Source organism: Sabethes cyaneus, chromosome 3, assembly GCF_943734655.1.
Source record: "Sabethes cyaneus chromosome 3, idSabCyanKW18_F2, whole genome shotgun sequence".
Lineage (NCBI taxonomy): Eukaryota > Metazoa > Arthropoda > Insecta > Diptera > Culicidae > Sabethes > Sabethes cyaneus.
The window spans coordinates 121,064,778-121,083,169 of record NC_071355.1 but is presented as its reverse complement, the minus strand read 5'-3'; the positions used below and the strand labels follow the sequence as shown (position 1 = coordinate 121,083,169).

The 18,392-nt window shown below is 42.4% G+C and overlaps 1 protein-coding gene across 1 annotated transcript; it reads left to right on the top strand.

The window, feature by feature from the left end:
• The first annotated feature begins 1,747 nt into the window (after positions 1 to 1,747).
• On the top strand, positions 1,748 to 16,294 carry LOC128740083 (uncharacterized). The gene is made up of 2 exons (XM_053835594.1): positions 1,748 to 3,497; positions 13,590 to 16,294. Exons 1-2 carry the CDS (start codon positions 1,748 to 1,750, stop codon positions 16,292 to 16,294), a joined length of 4,455 nt encoding a protein of 1,484 aa, XP_053691569.1.
• Positions 16,295 to 18,392: the final 2,098 nt, after the last annotated feature.

Sequence of the window (18,392 nt, the reverse complement as noted above, 5' to 3'; positions counted from 1 at the left end):
TGCATATATCGCTAGTTCTGAGGAAAACTCTTGCTTTTCCCAGAACTGCCGGGTTCTGGGAAAATTCTGAGTACGAGCGAATGTTCACCTACTAGTGGGCTAACATTCAGGAAAATTTCATGTTTGGTAAATTCCTTAAACCGGAGCAATCTACGTACAAGTGACCTAAGTCATGCATGTATCGCTAGTTCTGAGGAAAACTCTTGCTTTTCCCAGAACTGCCGGGTTCTGGGAAAATTCTGAGTACGAGCGAATGTTCACCTACTAGTGGGCCAACATTCAGGAAAATTTCATGTTTGGTAAATTCCTTACACCGGAGCAATCTACGTACAAGTGACCTAAGTCGTGCATATATCGCTAGTTCTGAGGAAAACTCTTGCTTTTCCCAGAACTGCCGGATTCTGGGAAAATTCTGAGTACGAGCGAATGTTCACCTACTAGTGGGCTAACATTCAGGAAAATTTCATGTTTGGTAAATTCCTTAAACCGGAGAAATCTACGTACAAGTGACCTAAGTCGTGCATATATCGCTAGTTCTGAGGAAAACTCTTGCTTTTCCCAGAACTGCCGGGTTCTGGGAAAATTCTGAGTACGAGCGAATGTTCACCTACTAGTGGGCCAACATTCAGGAAAATTTCATGTTTGGTAAATTCCTTAAACCGGAGCAATCTACGTACAAGTGACCTAAGTCGTGCATATATCGCTAGTTCTGAGGAAAACTCTTGCTTTTCCCAGAACTGCCGGGTTCTGGGAAAATTCTGAGTACGAGCGAATGTTCACCTACTAGTGGGCCAACATTCAGGAAAATTTCATGTTTGGTAAATTCCTTAAACCGGAGCAATCTACGTACAAGTGACCTAAGTCGTGCATATATCGCTAGTTCTGAGGAAAACTCTTGCTTTTCCCAGAACTGCCGGGTTCTGGGAAAATTCTGAGTACGAGCGAATGTTCACCTACTAGTGGGCCAACATTCAGGAAAATTTCATGTTTGGTAAATTCCTTAAACCGGAGCAATCTACGTATAAGTGACCTAAGTCGTGCATATATCGCTAGTTCTGAGGAAAACTCTCGCTTTTCCCAGAACTGCCGGGTTCTGGGAAAATTCTGTGTCAAAGCCCCTCGGGATTAGATCGCTCCTCGATATCTAGATAAGCTTAATGCGTGTGAGGCGAAATGCTGTCATGATAAGCGGCGATAAGCTATTAAAATAAGAATAAGAATCCTCAGAATCGAGTGTCATTCGTGGAACACGCAGTGCTTTTCTTTTATACTAAATTTTTCTAAATACTACACTAAATTAGCAATAATTGTATGGAAAGGAGTTTAATTATAGTGAAGTATGGATATTGTCGTTAAATCTTAGAGCTACTTAATACTAATTAAATATTCTACCCTAGATTGAAAACTGAAATTAAATATTAAAGTCTAGTTAACCTAAAATTGTCATAACCTACGAGTCAGACAAAAGGTAAAGATATCAGTGCTAATTAAAAACGTGTTTTACTTACGAAAGGATACCTTTTTCTTAGCCTCAGCAGCTCTGTTTAGAGATAGAAGTCAGGGAAGGAAATACCTCGAGAGGATCGACTAAACGTAAGTGACAAACAAAATTGTACGCTACTGGCATCTGAACATTTTCTATTATCGCAGGATATTAAAATATAACCTATATTAAAAATCTCGGAACGTCCTCTTTCTTCTCTGGCATCTAAAAGTAACATCTTTTAATATCGTTTACTTGGAGACGATGTCCGAGCCGACCGAATCTATTACTCCTACATCTAGCAAAACTGCCGCTGGTGCAGCGAAATCTGCTGTAGTTAACGTTCCCAAATCACCGAAAAAATCTCGAAAGCTCGCTCTCATGGAGGAGCAAAGTTGTGATTTATGTCAAAACGCCGACAATAGCCGGATGGTCCAATGCGACTATTGTAAGAATTGGTATCATTTCGAATGTGCTAACGTAACTGAAGACATTGAGTTCTACGACTGGATTTGTACGAAATGCGAAACCGCGGAAACAAATCACCAGAAAAAGAAACCGTCTCGGAAAAACGCCAGAAGCGCAGTGAAGAAGATAAATTCATCAATAGCAGGTGCGAAGAAATCGAAGACTGTAAAACCAAAAAAGATGGTGAAGAATTCGACCTCCAAGGACCACCAGCAAAATCAGCAAGTTGAACGGGAGAAATCACAAAACAGCACCGATGAAAAATTGGCGGGAAACGAGAAGGTGAATAAATCAACCAAATCCAAATCTGTGGGGTCAGACTCTCTGAGCAGATCGCAAGCTTTGAAAATGCAGTTGCAGAAAGTGCATGCTGAAGAGAAACTGATGCTTGAAGAGATGAAACGAAAACGGGAATTGTTGGTCAAAAAGTTCGAACTGATGGAAGAAATAGCCAACACTGATGAAGCTGCCGGATCTGATGCGCACCTTGAAAGCGACAGCGACTCTGACGAGTATTCCGAATCCGAAGGTGAGCAAAGCGACGACGACACAGACAGCGGTGACGATCAGGATGAACCCTTTATCCCAAAGCGGCAATCAACTCCCGTTAAATTACAATCGCGGCGAGAGAAGCAACACTCTCGAATGAATGTCACTCTGAGCCGAGAGCAGATAGCTGCACGGCAGGTAGTATCGTGCGATCTTCCCAGATTCGGAGGTAATCCCGACGAATGGCCAATGTTCATATCGACTTACGAGAGTACGACGACGATGTGCGGCTATCGAGACGAGGAAAATATGATTCGTCTCCGTAACTGTCTGAAGGATGAAGCTTTTACAACAGTGCGGAGCTTTCTAATGCATCCGTCAACAGTGGCAAAAGCAATAAGTGTGTTGAAGCTCCGATTCGGCCAGCCTCATATGATCATCAGTACGTTGCGGGAAAAAAACCTGAATATGGCACCAGTTAGATCAGACTCGATTGAACGGCTGGTAGATTACGCTCTCGCTGTACAGAATTTACGTTCTACCATTGATGCTTGTGGGCGTAAAGAGTATATGCGTGATGTAACGCTAATGCAGGACCTTATTAGCAAACTTCCTCCTGCGATAAAGTTAGATTGGGCCAGGCATAGTAAGACACTGAAAAAATCTAATCTCGTTGCATTTTCGGATTGGATATATTCTATTGCGGAAGACGCAAGCATTGTTGCTGATCCTCGCAAACCGCACTGCTATGGGCAAGACACACGCGGAAGGCGACAAGGTAAAGCTTTCATCAACACTCATGCAGAATCATTGGGACAGCAAACTGCACACGATCGAACAGGCAATACTAATCAGTTTAGTGAAAAATTCAGTGCGATGACGGTCAAATGTTGTCAGATTTGCAAAGGAAGCTGTTCAAGTGCCGCCAAATGTAAGCGTTTTCTTGGTCTCTCGTATGAAGCCAGATGGGCTGCAGTTCGTGAATTTAGAATATGCCGCAGGTGTCTACGACAGCACGGAGGAAACTGTAATAGTAAAGCTTGTGGCGTTGACGGGTGTACGTTCAAGCACAATTCTCTCTTACATAAGAATCTCGCAGTTCCAAGTGAGGCATACGCAAGTAGGAGTCAAACGAGGTCGAACGAGGAGCGTAGTGTTAATACTCACCAGATGGAGACAGCCTTAGAATTGTTCCGCTATTTGCCGGTCACATTGTTTGGGCCCAACTGTAACGGTTCTGGCAAATAGCTCAAGCTAAAGTAGCGTTAGCGAGCTCTCAAATTTTAGCTTGGAAACGAACCAGCATCAACAGCGACTGTTCGAATAAAGAACGTGATTCTGTACTTAAGTTATCAGCTCTCTAGCTCTCCAAAAACATGAACAGTATGGTCAAATTGATACCCAATCAGAAGATGCCACTTGTCTGGCCACGTAGTGCTTTTGTTAACATTTTGACCGTCAAGAGACCTCGAGGGAAGATCATCAGGCCTCTTGCAAATTAGTCGTCGAGCTAGGCAGTCGCAAAGTAAAGAAACTCTAAAGCAAAATTCTTAGAGCTAAAGTGATCGAAAATTTAGTTAAAGTGAATACTTAAACCTACCGTGCAGCGAAGAAAAGTATCGAAGATTTTAATTTATTTAAGGAGTGATTGGCACGCGAGTTAGTAATATCGCATTTTCAGTAAGTTTACTGGTTTATAAAATGTGTTTAGATAATTAACTGAATGTATTGTTCTACAAGGACTGAAAGCTCCAAACCGTTAATACGACTTGCAAGATTTCTGCCAATCAAGTTGAGAAGTTTATATTGCACAGGTAAAAGTAATATGCGACTAATTTTGTTACGTAGTACTAAGCGAGTTGTGTCGTTTGAAGGTAAAACCTTCGAACGAAGGTTTTTATGCAGGATTTGGACAACTCTAATTCTCGCATCGATCGTTCATCGGGTACGGTGTCGTTCCGTACGGTGGTTACACCTTGACACCACGTGCATCGAAGGGACGGGTTAAGCAGATCCCATCAAAAATACCGGTGGATAATTCGGTATCGCTTTGTGCGGTGGTTACCCTCCAGAACCACGTGCGTCGGGTAGATAACTTCATCGACGATCGCGGTGGAATGATCCGTTCGCTTCCGCGTGGCGATCGTTAACACCAGCATCCGGTGTACATGTTATGCTGTTCTCGACCGATAAATTTGGTGTGCGATTCACCGTCCGTTTTTGTTCATCGTTACGACATCGCGTCGTAGATTCACGTTACAACCGCCCGCCTGCTTATGCGGTTTTCGATAACTACCATTCACCGTCAACCGGCGGTACCGTGTACCGGAGCATTCCGGTCTTGAAGCAGAAGTAGCAGTGGACATCGTAGGCACCTAGGTCGCCAACATTATTAAGGTCAGAGCTCTATATTTTTAAGTACATGTAAGCGCGCATTAAGTTAAATTGAAACAAGAATATTGAATATACAATTAAGATCATTAATGGAAGTGATTGATAGAATACACAGTATGGGATTAGAAGCTAACTTAGCGTTTTGTTTGTGAACGAAGATTAATATGCAAGTTTCATCCTGAGTAGGTAACTCACTGTTTGAAGCTGATTGGATTTTTCGCGTTTCGTCTCTGGTTCATGATTTTGGTTGGGAGTTAGAGATCGATGCGACCCGCCCTGAGTGAGCTAACCGGGTAGGCAAGAACTTGCAGGTCCACATCACAATCCCTCAGATTGTGTTGGCGCTTAAGTGGGCTCTGTTAAACACGATCACGAAGGAACAAGTCGAAGCCGATCTGTAACGGATGCCATTTGGAACCACTAGAGTTGAGGCGCGGCCTTCTTAGTTTGTGTTAGGTTGCAAGAAACGGCAATTCTCGTTACAGCCTAGTGTAACCAGTTACCCCGTTGCGGTTGGGACATTTTTGGTTTGTTTATTAGGTATCGTTCGGAACCAACTGCGGCGACCCAGAGGTAATCCACGGTTACATTATTGGCGCCCAACGTTAAAGGACTCAAGCGAATTTTTAGTTACGAATAATCAAATTATGATTGCAGTCTAAATGGTATTTTTATAGCCTTATACTGAATACTTATAATTAATGCAATTTACCTATAAGTGAAGCTACTCTAATTTTTGTATTACACTAAATTGATTATATACACTACATTAGCATTAACAATGCCTGAAAATATGTATAATTATCATGCAGATGATTTAGATGAGGACGAAGTCGACTACGAACTGAATATACGCGGTAAATCTATAGCGAATACGCTTGAAAACAAACGTCGCGAGTTACGATCTGTGCTAAATGAAGACCGAAAAAACCCACGGTTATACACTACTTCAATCACGTTAGAGCAAGAAAAAACGTTAATTTGGCAAAAATTAAAATCACTCGAATCAGCATTAGGAAACCGCATTACGTCGCGTTTGCATTCAAGATTAATTAGTCTCAGAAATCGAATTTTGCGCGCACAATCGTCAGACACGCGGCTAAAGCAATCACTAGTAGAATACATACAAGCGATGTTTGAAACCTACTTTAATACAGGTAGTAATCTTACCACTGCTGTTCAACAAAGTCCCCAAAATGTCAGACAATCAATTGAAACAGCTAACTTGAACCCGTTAGCACCAGTTTATCAACCGAATTCTTCAAATCAAATGTCCGGTCAAAAGATACATAGTACACCTAATACTCCCCAAGATATACCGATTATGGCTTCATCCCCTGGTAGGTTAGGCCTTACATCGTTAGGCAGCATCAATCTAGACAACCAGTTATTAAGCTCAAAACATGTATTGCTAAACAGCATTAACAACACCATCCCGAGAGCAGTGTCTGTCGCACCTGATTTGCATCAGACGTCAGCCACTTTATCAGAAGACCTCAAGATCTTCATCGCGAATACCGTCAAGGAGGCAGTAAAAACCTGTATGGAAGAATGGGCAAATTACCCGACACCAAACATGTCAACACTTAACCGAGATCTCCACAATGGGCTCCCAACACGCAATGTCGGTATCAACACTACTGGATTAAACCTGCCAGAACCTTCCCTACCACGGAATCAACAATATGTAAGCGAGCCTCACTGGCGTACAAAAATGGAAAAATGGCAAATTTATTTTAGCGGAGAAATTGGGCCAAAATCTTTAACGGTAGCAGAGTTTATTAGACAAATTACTATCTTAGCCAGAGCAAATCGAGTCAGCGAAGAAGAATTACTGCAACGAGCGTATATTTTCTTCACAGGCGAAGCTAGGAAATGGTATTTCACATACTGGGAAAAATTTCTAACCTGGAACCACTTAGTCCATCACTTGAAGATGAGTTTCGAGAACCCAAATAAAGATAGGGCTACGGAAGACGAACTGAAAGAGCGTAAGCAACGGTCAAACGAGAGATTTAGTGCGTATCTAGCGGATATGGAGCGTTTATTCCAAAGCTTGACACAGGAAATGAGCCCTCAACAAAAGCTCAAAATAGTATTCGAGAATACAAAATTATCGTATAGGAGGCGACTAGCTTTAATTCCAGTGACGTCAATCAACGAGTTAGCCGATTATTGCTACCAATTCGATGCACTAGAGCCCAATCTCTTCAGTAATAATATGAGATCACATACTCAAACAGTCAACCAAATCGATTTGGAACCGTTGGAAGAACAGGAACGGGAAGAAATAAATGAAGCAGAGATCAACGCCATTGGCGACCAGCGACAAATCAATCAAAACCGCCAACCCAAGCGAGATAGCAGATCAAATAGTTTGGGACCAGCAAGAAATCATTCCTCAACTCAGAACATACTAATGGAAAACAACAGAGCAGCAATACGCTGTTGGAATTGCAGGAAACCAGGCCACATAGCGAGATTCTGCCAAACACCAAGAAAAATTTATTGCTATGCCTGTGGCGAACCGAATGTCACAAAAACAGATTGCCCCAACGATCACGGAAAGCAACAGCAAGAAAAAAACGAAGGTCAGAAGAACCTAGCAGGGATTTAGGCTCTTCTAATTCGCACAATGACATCCCTGGGTATGAATATTTCAACCAAATTTTCATAGTAAACTTAAATCAACTTACCTGTCCACATATAAAAATCCACATTTTGCAAACAGAAGTCATCGGCTTACTGGACTCTGGCGCTAGTATTTCTGTCATAAGCTCCCTGGATTTGATCCAGCGGTTAAATCTAAAAATCCAAAGTATAAATGTAAAAGCTCATACCGCAAACGGCGACAATCTAAAGTGCCTCGGTGTGGTAAACATACCATACACATTCAATAATACGACGAAGGTAATTCCCACGGTGGTAATTCCGGAAGTGGAAAAGGACCTCATATGCGGGTATGATTTTTGGACCGCGTTTAATATACGACCTGCAATAGGCGGGCCATCACTGGTACCAATATTACCGTCGGAGGCAATAGGGGATCTCACACGAGCAGAAGCAGGACTAGCATTCAGCATTTCAATCGATAATAGACACCCAGTACCAGAGTTACCAGTAATCGACGACAGCATAGATATTCCGTTCCTAGAAAACCCGACAGATGAAGTAGTTACGGTGGAATCCATTTGTACGGAACACGAGCTAACACCGCTGGAAAAATCAAAATTAGTAAGAGTTATTAACAAATTCCCAAGGTCATACAATGGAAAAATAGGAAGAACAGCCTTCATTGAACACTCAATCGAACTGGTCGCTGATGCGAAACCCAAAAAGATACCGTCATATAAATATTCGCCGAAGGTCGAACAGGAAGTTGACAGAGAAATAGAGCGTTTACTGCAAATGGATGCAATCGAAGAAGCAAGTAGCGAATTTATTAACCCGCTGCTCCCGGTACGTAAACCTAACGGCAACTGGAGATTGTGTTTGGATGCAAGGCGACTCAATCAAATAACTAAAAGGGACGAATACCCATTCCCAAACATGGTTAACATTCTGGAACGTTTACAAAAATCAAAATATTTTTCTATTATCGACCTTAAGGACGCCTATCATCAGGTATTGTTAAACCCTTCATGCCGAGACTATACCGCGTTTAGAACTACGAAAGGTCTTTTCCGATACAAAACGATGCCTTTCGGGCTGCTAAACAGTGGCGCAACATTGTGTAGACTGATGAACAAAGTATTAAAATTCGATCTTCAGCCAAAGGTATTTGTATACCTGGATGACATAATCGTCACATCAAGTACGTTAGATGAGCATATCAGGTTGTTAAAAAGCGTGGCAGATCGCTTACGATCAGCTAATCTAACGATTAGTGTCGAAAAGTCCAAATTTTGCCAGAAAACTGTTAAATATTTAGGGTACGTACTAAGTGAAGAGGGAATCTCCACAGACAGTTCGAAAATTGACCCGATACTCAACTATCCCACTCCCAAAACAATAAAGGAAGTGCGGAGAGTCTTGGGCTTAGCAGGCTTTTATCAGAGATTCATCAAAAACTATAGTGATATAGTTTCACCTATTTCGGACACCCTCAAGAAAAGCAAAGGTAAATTCCGATGGACAGAACAAGCCGATGAAGCTCTGCGTAAATTGAAAGCAGTTATGACTGCACCACCGATATTGTCCAACCCGGACTTCTCATTGCCATTTGCTATCGAAACAGACTGCTCCGACTTGGCAGTAGGGGCAGTGTTGACACAAGAAATCAACGGCGAGCGAAAATGCATAGCTTATTTCTCAAAAAAGTTATCATCGACGCAACGCAAATACAGCGCGACAGAACGCGAATGTCTTGCAATGCTAATGGCGATTGAACATTTTAGACATTACGTCGAAGCGACAAAATTTGCGGTGATAACAGATGCCATGAGTCTTACCTTCCTCAAATCCATGTCGATAAATAGCAAAAGTCCCCGCATAGCACGGTGGGCAATGAAGACACAGGGATATGATATCGAATTTAAATACAGAAAAGGGAAAGACAACGTTTGCGCAGATGCGTTATCGAGAGCAATATACTCGATTCAAACAAACTTACCCGATGTACCGTACGAAGGGCTAAAAGAACAAATCGTCAAACACCCCGAGAAGCACAAAGACTATAAAATAGTCGACGACAGAATATACCGATTCGTCACAAATGCATCGAAAGCAGATGATCCTTCTTTCCGCTGGAAATACATTCCTAGAGCTAGCGAAAGATTCGAAATCATCAAAACAATTCACAACTCAGCACATTTGGGATTTGAAAAAACCTATCACGCAGTAGCGCAACGATATTATTGGCCTAGAATGAGCGCCGACACCATGCGCTTTTGCAAATCGTGCGTGATATGCAAACGATCAAAAACAGACAACATAAACCCTAATCGACCATGCGGCAAGCCGAAGATGTGCAGCCGTCCTTGGGAGATGATATCCATTGATTTTTTGGGACCTTATACTCGGTCTCGTTCGGGAAACGCTTGGGTACTAGTAGTGACAGTTTTTTTTTTCTAAGTTTACCCTGGTACAGGTAATGCGACAAGCTAAAACCTCAGCAGTAATCAGTTTTTTGGAAAACAACATTTTTCTACTATTTGGAGTACCAGCGATATTAATTTCCGATAACGGTCCCCAATTCAAGGCGAAAGAATTTGAAAAATTCCTCGGTAAATACAATGTGCAGCATTGGAGTCTGGCATCGTACCATCCTGCCCCTAACCCAACAGAACGAGCTAACCGAGTAATTACATCCGCTATCCGCGCCTCACTAATGGATAAATCACAAAAAGATTGGGACCAAGGAATCCAGCACATAGCCTGTGCCATTCGAAATGCCGTACATGATTCCACAGGATACTCGCCGTATTTTGTTAATTTCGGGAAAAATATGATCAGCTCCGGAGACGAATACACTCGTATTAGAGAAACAAATGTCGAGCTAAACCTGTTCGAGCTCCCAAAACTATCAGAAGACATCAAACACTTATATGAAGCAGTGAGGATTAATTTAAAACGTGCATATGATCGATACTCCAGCAATCATAACTTACGATCAAAACGCAGCGTAGAGTTTTCCGAGGGTGAAACCGTGTTGAAGAAAAACTTCTACCTGTCCGATAAAAGCAAAGATTTCACTGCTAAACTTGCACCGAGATATAGCGAGGCAATCGTACACAAAAAAGTAGGAACCAATTGTTACGAGCTGAAAGATCCAAAATCTAAAAAGATTATTGGAGTTTTCCACTCGTCAAAATTGAAAAAATTGTAAAACAAGAACATCTAAAAGCTAAAGTACCTATAACAAAAAAAAGAAATTTTGTACTTACTGGTTAATAACGCTTTGTTTATGTCGAGTTCAATCAACTTTTTTCGCACGAAAGTTCGTGTACTTTTTTCGCACGAAAGTTTGTGTACTGTCGACGGCGACGATTGGCAGCACTAGTAATAGTCTTACAAATCCCGCGGCCCAAGTGGCAAAATATACGTTTCGATATTCTTTCGAAATGCAGTAGAGACAACAGTTAAGAGAGCAGCAAAAGATAAATTTGAATCGCAAGGAAGAAATCAATTGTAAAAATACACGTTTAATGCATAGCATGTTTGGTGATTACATTCGTAGTAATCAATAACCCTTAGTTAATAGTAAGGTCCATTTAGACGGTAGAATAGGAACTTTAAGTCGGAATAAAATAATAGACAGCGTATCTGATACCACGGTTTCGAACATGAAAAAAGATAGACAGTTTATCTGAAACCACGGTTTCGAACAGCGAAGTAGTAGTGGTATAGGTATAGGACGTGCGTATACGCAAAATTCGTGTAATTGAGACAGTTTCCGTGAGCAGTTCGTCGCGATCGATTTGGCATGCTTCGTATGCTAAAAGAAACGCGATTTAAATCGGTAGAAAAATGCGTCTTCGCGAGAAAGTATCTATCAGTTCCAAACATATTTGGATAAATCCAGTATCGTCGCGAGTAATTGGCAATAAGGCCAATCAGAAAAAAATGAAAGTACCCAAATTTCTTTGGGGTTATATACCGTTTCGTATCGCCGGTGTGAATTATATTCCTAATGTCGCCCTAGACAAAAGAAATAAAGTTCCAATCAACATTGGAGTTTATACAAATTAATACCGTCTCGTCAATAAAATTAATTAAACCCAATACGCGAATTCAAGAGAAGATCGATCCGATCATTATCGGAGTACATTTAATTCGTCCCATATCGTAGTAAAACTTAAGTGCTAAATTCTTTAAAAAAGTGTATATAAATCAAAGTAACCTACAAATAGGAAATCAGTTTTTCGCGACGCACAAAATAGATTTGTCGGTTAATGATTGTAGTGGTATAAGGTATGCTAATTAGTCCTTTAATGTACAGGCAGTTGGTTCTAAAGCAAGCGTAATAAATAGCCCAAAAATCGCTGGAAATTTTAATAAAATTTTGATAAATTTTATTAAAATTTCCAATAGCACGAAGGGGGTATAATGTAACGGTTCTGGCAAATAGCTCAAGCTAAAGTAGCGTTAGCGAGCTCTCAAATTTTAGCTTGGAAACGAACCAGCATCAACAGCGACTGTTCGAATAAAGAACGTGATTCTGTACTTAAGTTATCAGCTCTCTAGCTCTCCAAAAACATGAACAGTATGGTCAAATTGATACCCAATCAGAAGATGCCACTTGTCTGGCCACGTAGTGCTTTTGTTAACATTTTGACCGTCAAGAGACCTCAAGGGAAGATCATCAGGCCTCTTGCAAATTAGTCGTCGAGCTAGGCAGTCGCAAAGTAAAGAAACTCTAAAGCAAAATTCTTAGAGCTAAAGTGATCGAAAATTTAGTTAAAGTGAATACTTAAACCTACCGTGCAGCGAAGAAAAGTATCGAAGATTTTAATTTATTTAAGGAGTGATTGGCACGCGAGTTAGTAATATCGCATTTTCAGTAAGTTTACTGGTTTATAAAATGTGTTTAGATAATTAACTGAATGTATTGTTCTACAAGGACTGAAAGCTTCAAACCGTTAATACGACTTGCAAGATTTCTGCCAATCAAGTTGAGAAGTTTATATTGCACAGGTAAAAGTAATATGCGACTAATTTTGTTACGTAGTACTAAGCGAGTTGTGTCGTTTGAAGGTAAAACCTTCGAACGAAGGTTTTTATGCAGGATTTGGACAACTCTAATTCTCGCATCGATCGTTCATCGGGTACGGTGTCGTTCCATACGGTGGTTACACCTTGACACCACGTGCATCGAAGGGACGGGTTAAGCAGATCCCATCAAAAATACCGGTGGATAATTCGGTATCGCTTTGTGCGGTGGTTACCCTCCAGAACCACGTGCGTCGGGTAGATAACTTCATCGACGATCGCGGTGGAATGATCCGTTCGCTTCCGCGTGGCGATCGTTAACACCAGCATCCGGTGTACATGTTATGCTGTTCTCGACCGATAAATTTGGTGTGCGATTCACCGTCCGTTTTTGTTCATCGTTACGACATCGCGTCGTAGATTCACGTTACAACCGCCCGCCTGCTTATGCGGTTTTCGATAACTACCATTCACCGTCAACCGGCGGTACCGTGTACCGGAGCATTCCGGTCTTGAAGCAGAAGTAGCAGTGGACATCGTAGGCACCTAGGTCGCCAACATTATTAAGGTCAGAGCTCTATATTTTTAAGTACATGTAAGCGCGCATTAAGTTAAATTGAAACAAGAATATTGAATATACAATTAAGATCATTAATGGAAGTGATTGATAGAATACACAGTATGGGATTAGAAGCTAACTTAGCGTTTTGTTTGTGAACGAAGATTAATATGCAAGTTTCATCCTGAGTAGGTAACTCACTGTTTGAAGCTGATTGGATTTTTCGCGTTTCGTCTCTGGTTCATGATTTTGGTTGGGAGTTAGAGATCGATGCGACCCGCCCTGAGTGAGCTAACCGGGTAGGCAAGAACTTGCAGGTCCACATCACAATCCCTCAGATTGTGTTGGCGCTTAAGTGGGCTCTGTTAAACACGATCACGAAGGAACAAGTCGAAGCCGATCTGTAACGGATGCCATTTGGAACCACTAGAGTTGAGGCGCGGCCTTCTTAGTTTGTGTTAGGTTGCAAGAAACGGCAATTCTCGTTACAGCCTAGTGTAACCAGTTACCCCGTTGCGGTTGGGACATTTTTGGTTTGTTTATTAGGTATCGTTCGGAACCAACTGCGGCGACCCAGAGGTAATCCACGGTTACACAACAAGCACGTGAATTGCTACGCTTTTTTGGACGACGGGTCGGAATTGACATTACTAGATGAGCAAATTGCTTGCGACTTGGAGTTGCCAGGCGAATCGAAACCACTTTGTTTAAAATGGACAGGTGGAACCCATCGATTTGAAGAGAAATCTAAAAAGGTTAACGTCGGAATATCAGGACTGGTGGGCAAGAGATTTGAGTTGAGCGGTGTGCGTACCGTCAATGCGCTTGAATTGCCACAACAGAGCCTGAACATCGATGAGCTGAGAAAGCAATACAAGCATCTAAAAGGCGTTCCAGTCGAATCATATAATCTTGTGAGACCTAGAATCCTAATAGGATTGAAGCATGCCAATGTTTCTTTAGTTCGCCGTTGCCGTGAAGGCAAGGAGGGTGAACCCATTGCAGCGAAAACTCATTTGGGATGGACGATCTTTGGAGGCTGTTCGTCCCAGGACTCGTCGGTCGACGGGAAGTATACGTATCACATTTGTACATGCAACCCGCAGAATGACGACCGACTTCACCACGAGGTCAAGCAGTACTTTGGTCTAGATAGCTTGGGAATTACGACACCGGTGAGTTCATTGATGTCGAAAGATGATGAGAGGGCAATATCACTGCTGAAATCGCGTACACAGGTTATTGGTGACAAGTATGAAACTGGTCTTCTCTGGCGATTCGACAATATTCATCTGCCAGATAGTCGGTCGATGGCCCTTCAAAGATTAAATTGTCTTCAGAGACGTTTGGCAAAAGATGCCGAGCTAAATCGAGCTTTCAATGAAAAACTGGCAGACTACCAAGCGAAGGGTTACATACGAAAGGTAATGCCAGAAGAACTCGCCCGAAAAGAGGGAAAGATGTGGTATCTCCCTACTTTCCCGGTGCTAAACCCTAACAAGCCGGGAAAGATTAGAATTGTGTGGGATGCAGCCGCCTCTGTACATGGAGTATGCCTCAACACTGTGTTACTCACTGGGCCGGACTTAATGAGTTCGTTAATATCAGTTCTTTATCAGTTTCGAGAATATCGCATCGCTATCTGCGGAGATATTCGCGAGATGTTTTTGCAGATTGCAATCAGGCCCGAAGATCAATTCTATCAACTTTTTCTTTGGCGGGACAAAGCAGACCAGGATGAAGCCAGCACCTTCGTCGTTGAAGTAATGATTTTCGGAGCACGATCTTCGCCAACCACGGCGCAATTTGTGAAAAATCACAATGCCCAGAGATTCGAAACACAATATCCCGCAGCAGCCGCGGCCATACAAAATAAGCATTACGTTGATGACATGCTTGCTAGTACGGAAACGGAAAAGGAAGCCATCGAGCTAGCAAAGGCAGTTAAATTTATTCACGCTCAAGGGGGCTTCGAGATCAGGAATTGGACCTCGAATTCTCCGACCGTCTTGCAAGCATTGAGCGAAAATCCAGCTGAAGAGAAGAATTTGAATTTTATGGCGGAAATGGCGACGGAGAAAATTTTGGGCATGTGGTGGAACACAAGGACGGATTGTTTCATGTTCAAGATTTGCTATGATCGTTTCGACGCGGCGTTGTTTAATGGACGACGAGCTCCAACCAAGCGAGAGCTGCTTCGGATCTTGATGACGGTTTTTGATCCACTTGGCCTGATTTCGCATTTTCTAATGCTTTTGAAAGTCACCCTCCAGGAAGTTTGGCGTATCGGTTTAAAATGGGACGAGCAAATCACAGGAAAGCAATTGGAAAGTTGGAGAACCTGGATAAAACTGCTCCCGAAGCTGGAAAACATTCGAATTCCCCGGTGTTATCGTCGGTCGTTGTCTATCGGAGACCACACACGGTTCGAACTACACACGTTTGTTGATGCAGGGAATGACGGTATGGCAGCGGTGGCATTTTTGCGTGTCGAGGAAGATGGGCTGGTAGAGTGCGCATTAGTCAGTGCAAAAACTCGCGTAGTCCCCTTAAAGTACCTTTCTACACCGCGCTCGGAACTCCAGGCGGCGGTAATCGGGGCGAGATTAGCTAACAATATATCTAATTCACTTTCCCTCAATATTTCTCAACGGTATTATTGGAGCGATTCCCGCAATGTTCTTTGCTGGCTGCGATCCGACCATCGCCGTTACAGCCCATATGTTGCCGCCAGGGTAAGCGAAATATTAGAAACCACCGAAATCGATGATTGGCATTGGGTCAAATCCGAGTGGAACGTCGCTGACGACGGAACAAAACTAAAGGGACAAGTGGAGTTGCAGATAGAAGATCGATGGTTTCAGGGACCATCCTTTTTGAAAACACCTAAAGAGAGCTGGCCAGAACGCAACTTTCTGCGAGAAACAACCGACGAAGAAATCCGGACAAATGTACTGTTCCACGGTATGAATATGGAGCCAGTTGTTTTGGCGAGTAACTATTCGAGATGGAAACATTTGGTGGAGGTTACAGCGTATGTGCAGCGTTTTGTGAACAACGTTTGTGCAAAGAAAAAGGGGCTACCAGGCCAAATCGGACCACCAACGAGTGACGAGCTTCGTTTGGCTCAGGAATACCATTTCCGACAGGCGCAGCAAGAGGTTTATAGAGAAGAGCTTAGAGTGTTGCAAAGTACGAACAACAAGGGCGAACGGATAAATCAAGTTGCAAAATCTAGTAAAATTCGTTAGCTGAGCCCCTTCTTGGGTCCAGAAGGTCTTTTGCGAATGAATAGTAGGGCCGCAAAATGTAAGTTCCTGTTTCCAGATGAAAAGTACCCTATTATATTACCCGATGATCATCCTGTCACACATCTAGTACTAACCGACTTTCATGAAAGGTATCATCACCGAAACTATGCAACCGTTGCTAATGAAGTTCGCAGAAGATTTTGCATCCCACGATTGAAACGGACTCTTCTTAAAATGAGGTGTAAGTGTCAATGGTGTCGAAATCGTGATGTGAAGCCGGCGCCACCTGAAATGGCTGAACTTCCGCAAGCCAGATTGGCAGCATTCACCAGTCCGTTTTCTCATGTGGGTGTAGATTTTTTTGGACCCATCGAAGTCATTGTGGGTCGTAAAATTGAAAAACGTTGGGGCGTCTTGCTGACGTGCCTTACAATTCGGGCGCTTCACATTGAGGTTGCCAACTCACTTAGCACTAGTTCGTGTATTATGGCGGTAAACAACTTTATTGCTAGACGTGGACACCCAACCTGTTTTTATAGTGACAGAGGAACAAATTTCATTGGCGCTTCCAAAGAGTTGCGTGAGGCTGTACGAGCTTTGGACAAGAATGAAATGGCAAAAGAGTTCACCACCGCTACGACTTCATGGCAATTCAACCCACCGGCAGCCCCACACATGGGTGGCTGCTGGGAAAGGCTGATTCAAACGGTAAAACGGAATCTTACGGAAGTTCTCAAATGTAGACGACCAACTGACGAGGAGTTACGCAGTGCATTGACGCAGATTGAGGCCATACTCAATAATCGTCCATTGACGGAGGTACCGGTTGATAATGAGTCGGAACCTGCGCTCACACCCAACCATTTTTTATTGGGTTCGTCGGATGGATCCAAGCCTTTAATACCTTGTGATGACAATGTGCAAGCGGTGCGACGTGGATGGCAGGTATCACAGGTCATGGCAAACGTTTTTTGGAAGCGCTGGTTGCGCAGTTATTTACCTGACATTACAAGGCGATCAAAATGGTTCAAAAAGGTAAACCCGATTGCAGTAGGCGACATAGTTGTAATTGCAGATCCTGAGCATCCACGGAACTGCTGGCCAAAAGGTAAAGTTATTGGTGTAGTGCAGAAAGATGGCCAGGTACGCAGAGCTACTATTCAAACATCCAAAGGAGTTTATGAACGTCCAGCCGTTAAAATTGCAGTCGGAAGCGAAAATGCGTAAACCAAATCCTGGAGTTGGTATACGGGGGGGAGTGTCAAAGCCCCTCGGGATTAGATCGCTCCTCGATATCTAGATAAGCTTAATGCGTGTGAGGCGAAATGCTGTCATGATAAGCGGCGATAAGCTATTAAAATAAGAATAAGAATCCTCAGAATCGAGTGTCATTCGTGGAACACGCAGTGCTTTTCTTTTATACTAAATTTTTCTAAATACTACACTAAATTAGCAATAATTGTATGGAAAGGAGTTTAATTATAGTGAAGTATGGATATTGTCGTTAAATCTTAGAGCTACTTAATACTAATTAAATATTCTACCCTAGATTGAAAACTGAAATTAAATATTAAAGTCTAGTTAACCTAAAATTGTCATAACCTACGAGTCAGACAAAAGGTAAAGATATCAGTGCTAATTAAAAACGTGTTTTACTTACGAAAGGATACCTTTTTCTTAGCCTCAGCAGCTCTGTTTAGAGATAGAAGTCAGGGAAGGAAATACCTCGAGAGGATCGACTAAACGTAAGTGACAAACAAAATTGTACGCTACTGGCATCTGAACATTTTCTATTATCGCAGGATATTAAAATATAACCTATATTAAAAATCTCGGAACGTCCTCTTTCTTCTCTGGCATCTAAAAGTAACATTCTGAGTACGAGCGAATGTTCACCTACTAGTGGGCCAACATTCAGGAAAATTTCATGTTTGGTAAATTCCTTAAACCGGAGCAATCTACGTACAAGTGACCTAAGTCGTGCATATATCGCTAGTTCTGAGGAAAACTCTTGCTTTTCCCAGAACTGCCGGGTTCTGGGAAAATTCTGAGTACGAGCGAATGTTCACCTACTAGTGGGCTAACATTCAGGAAAATT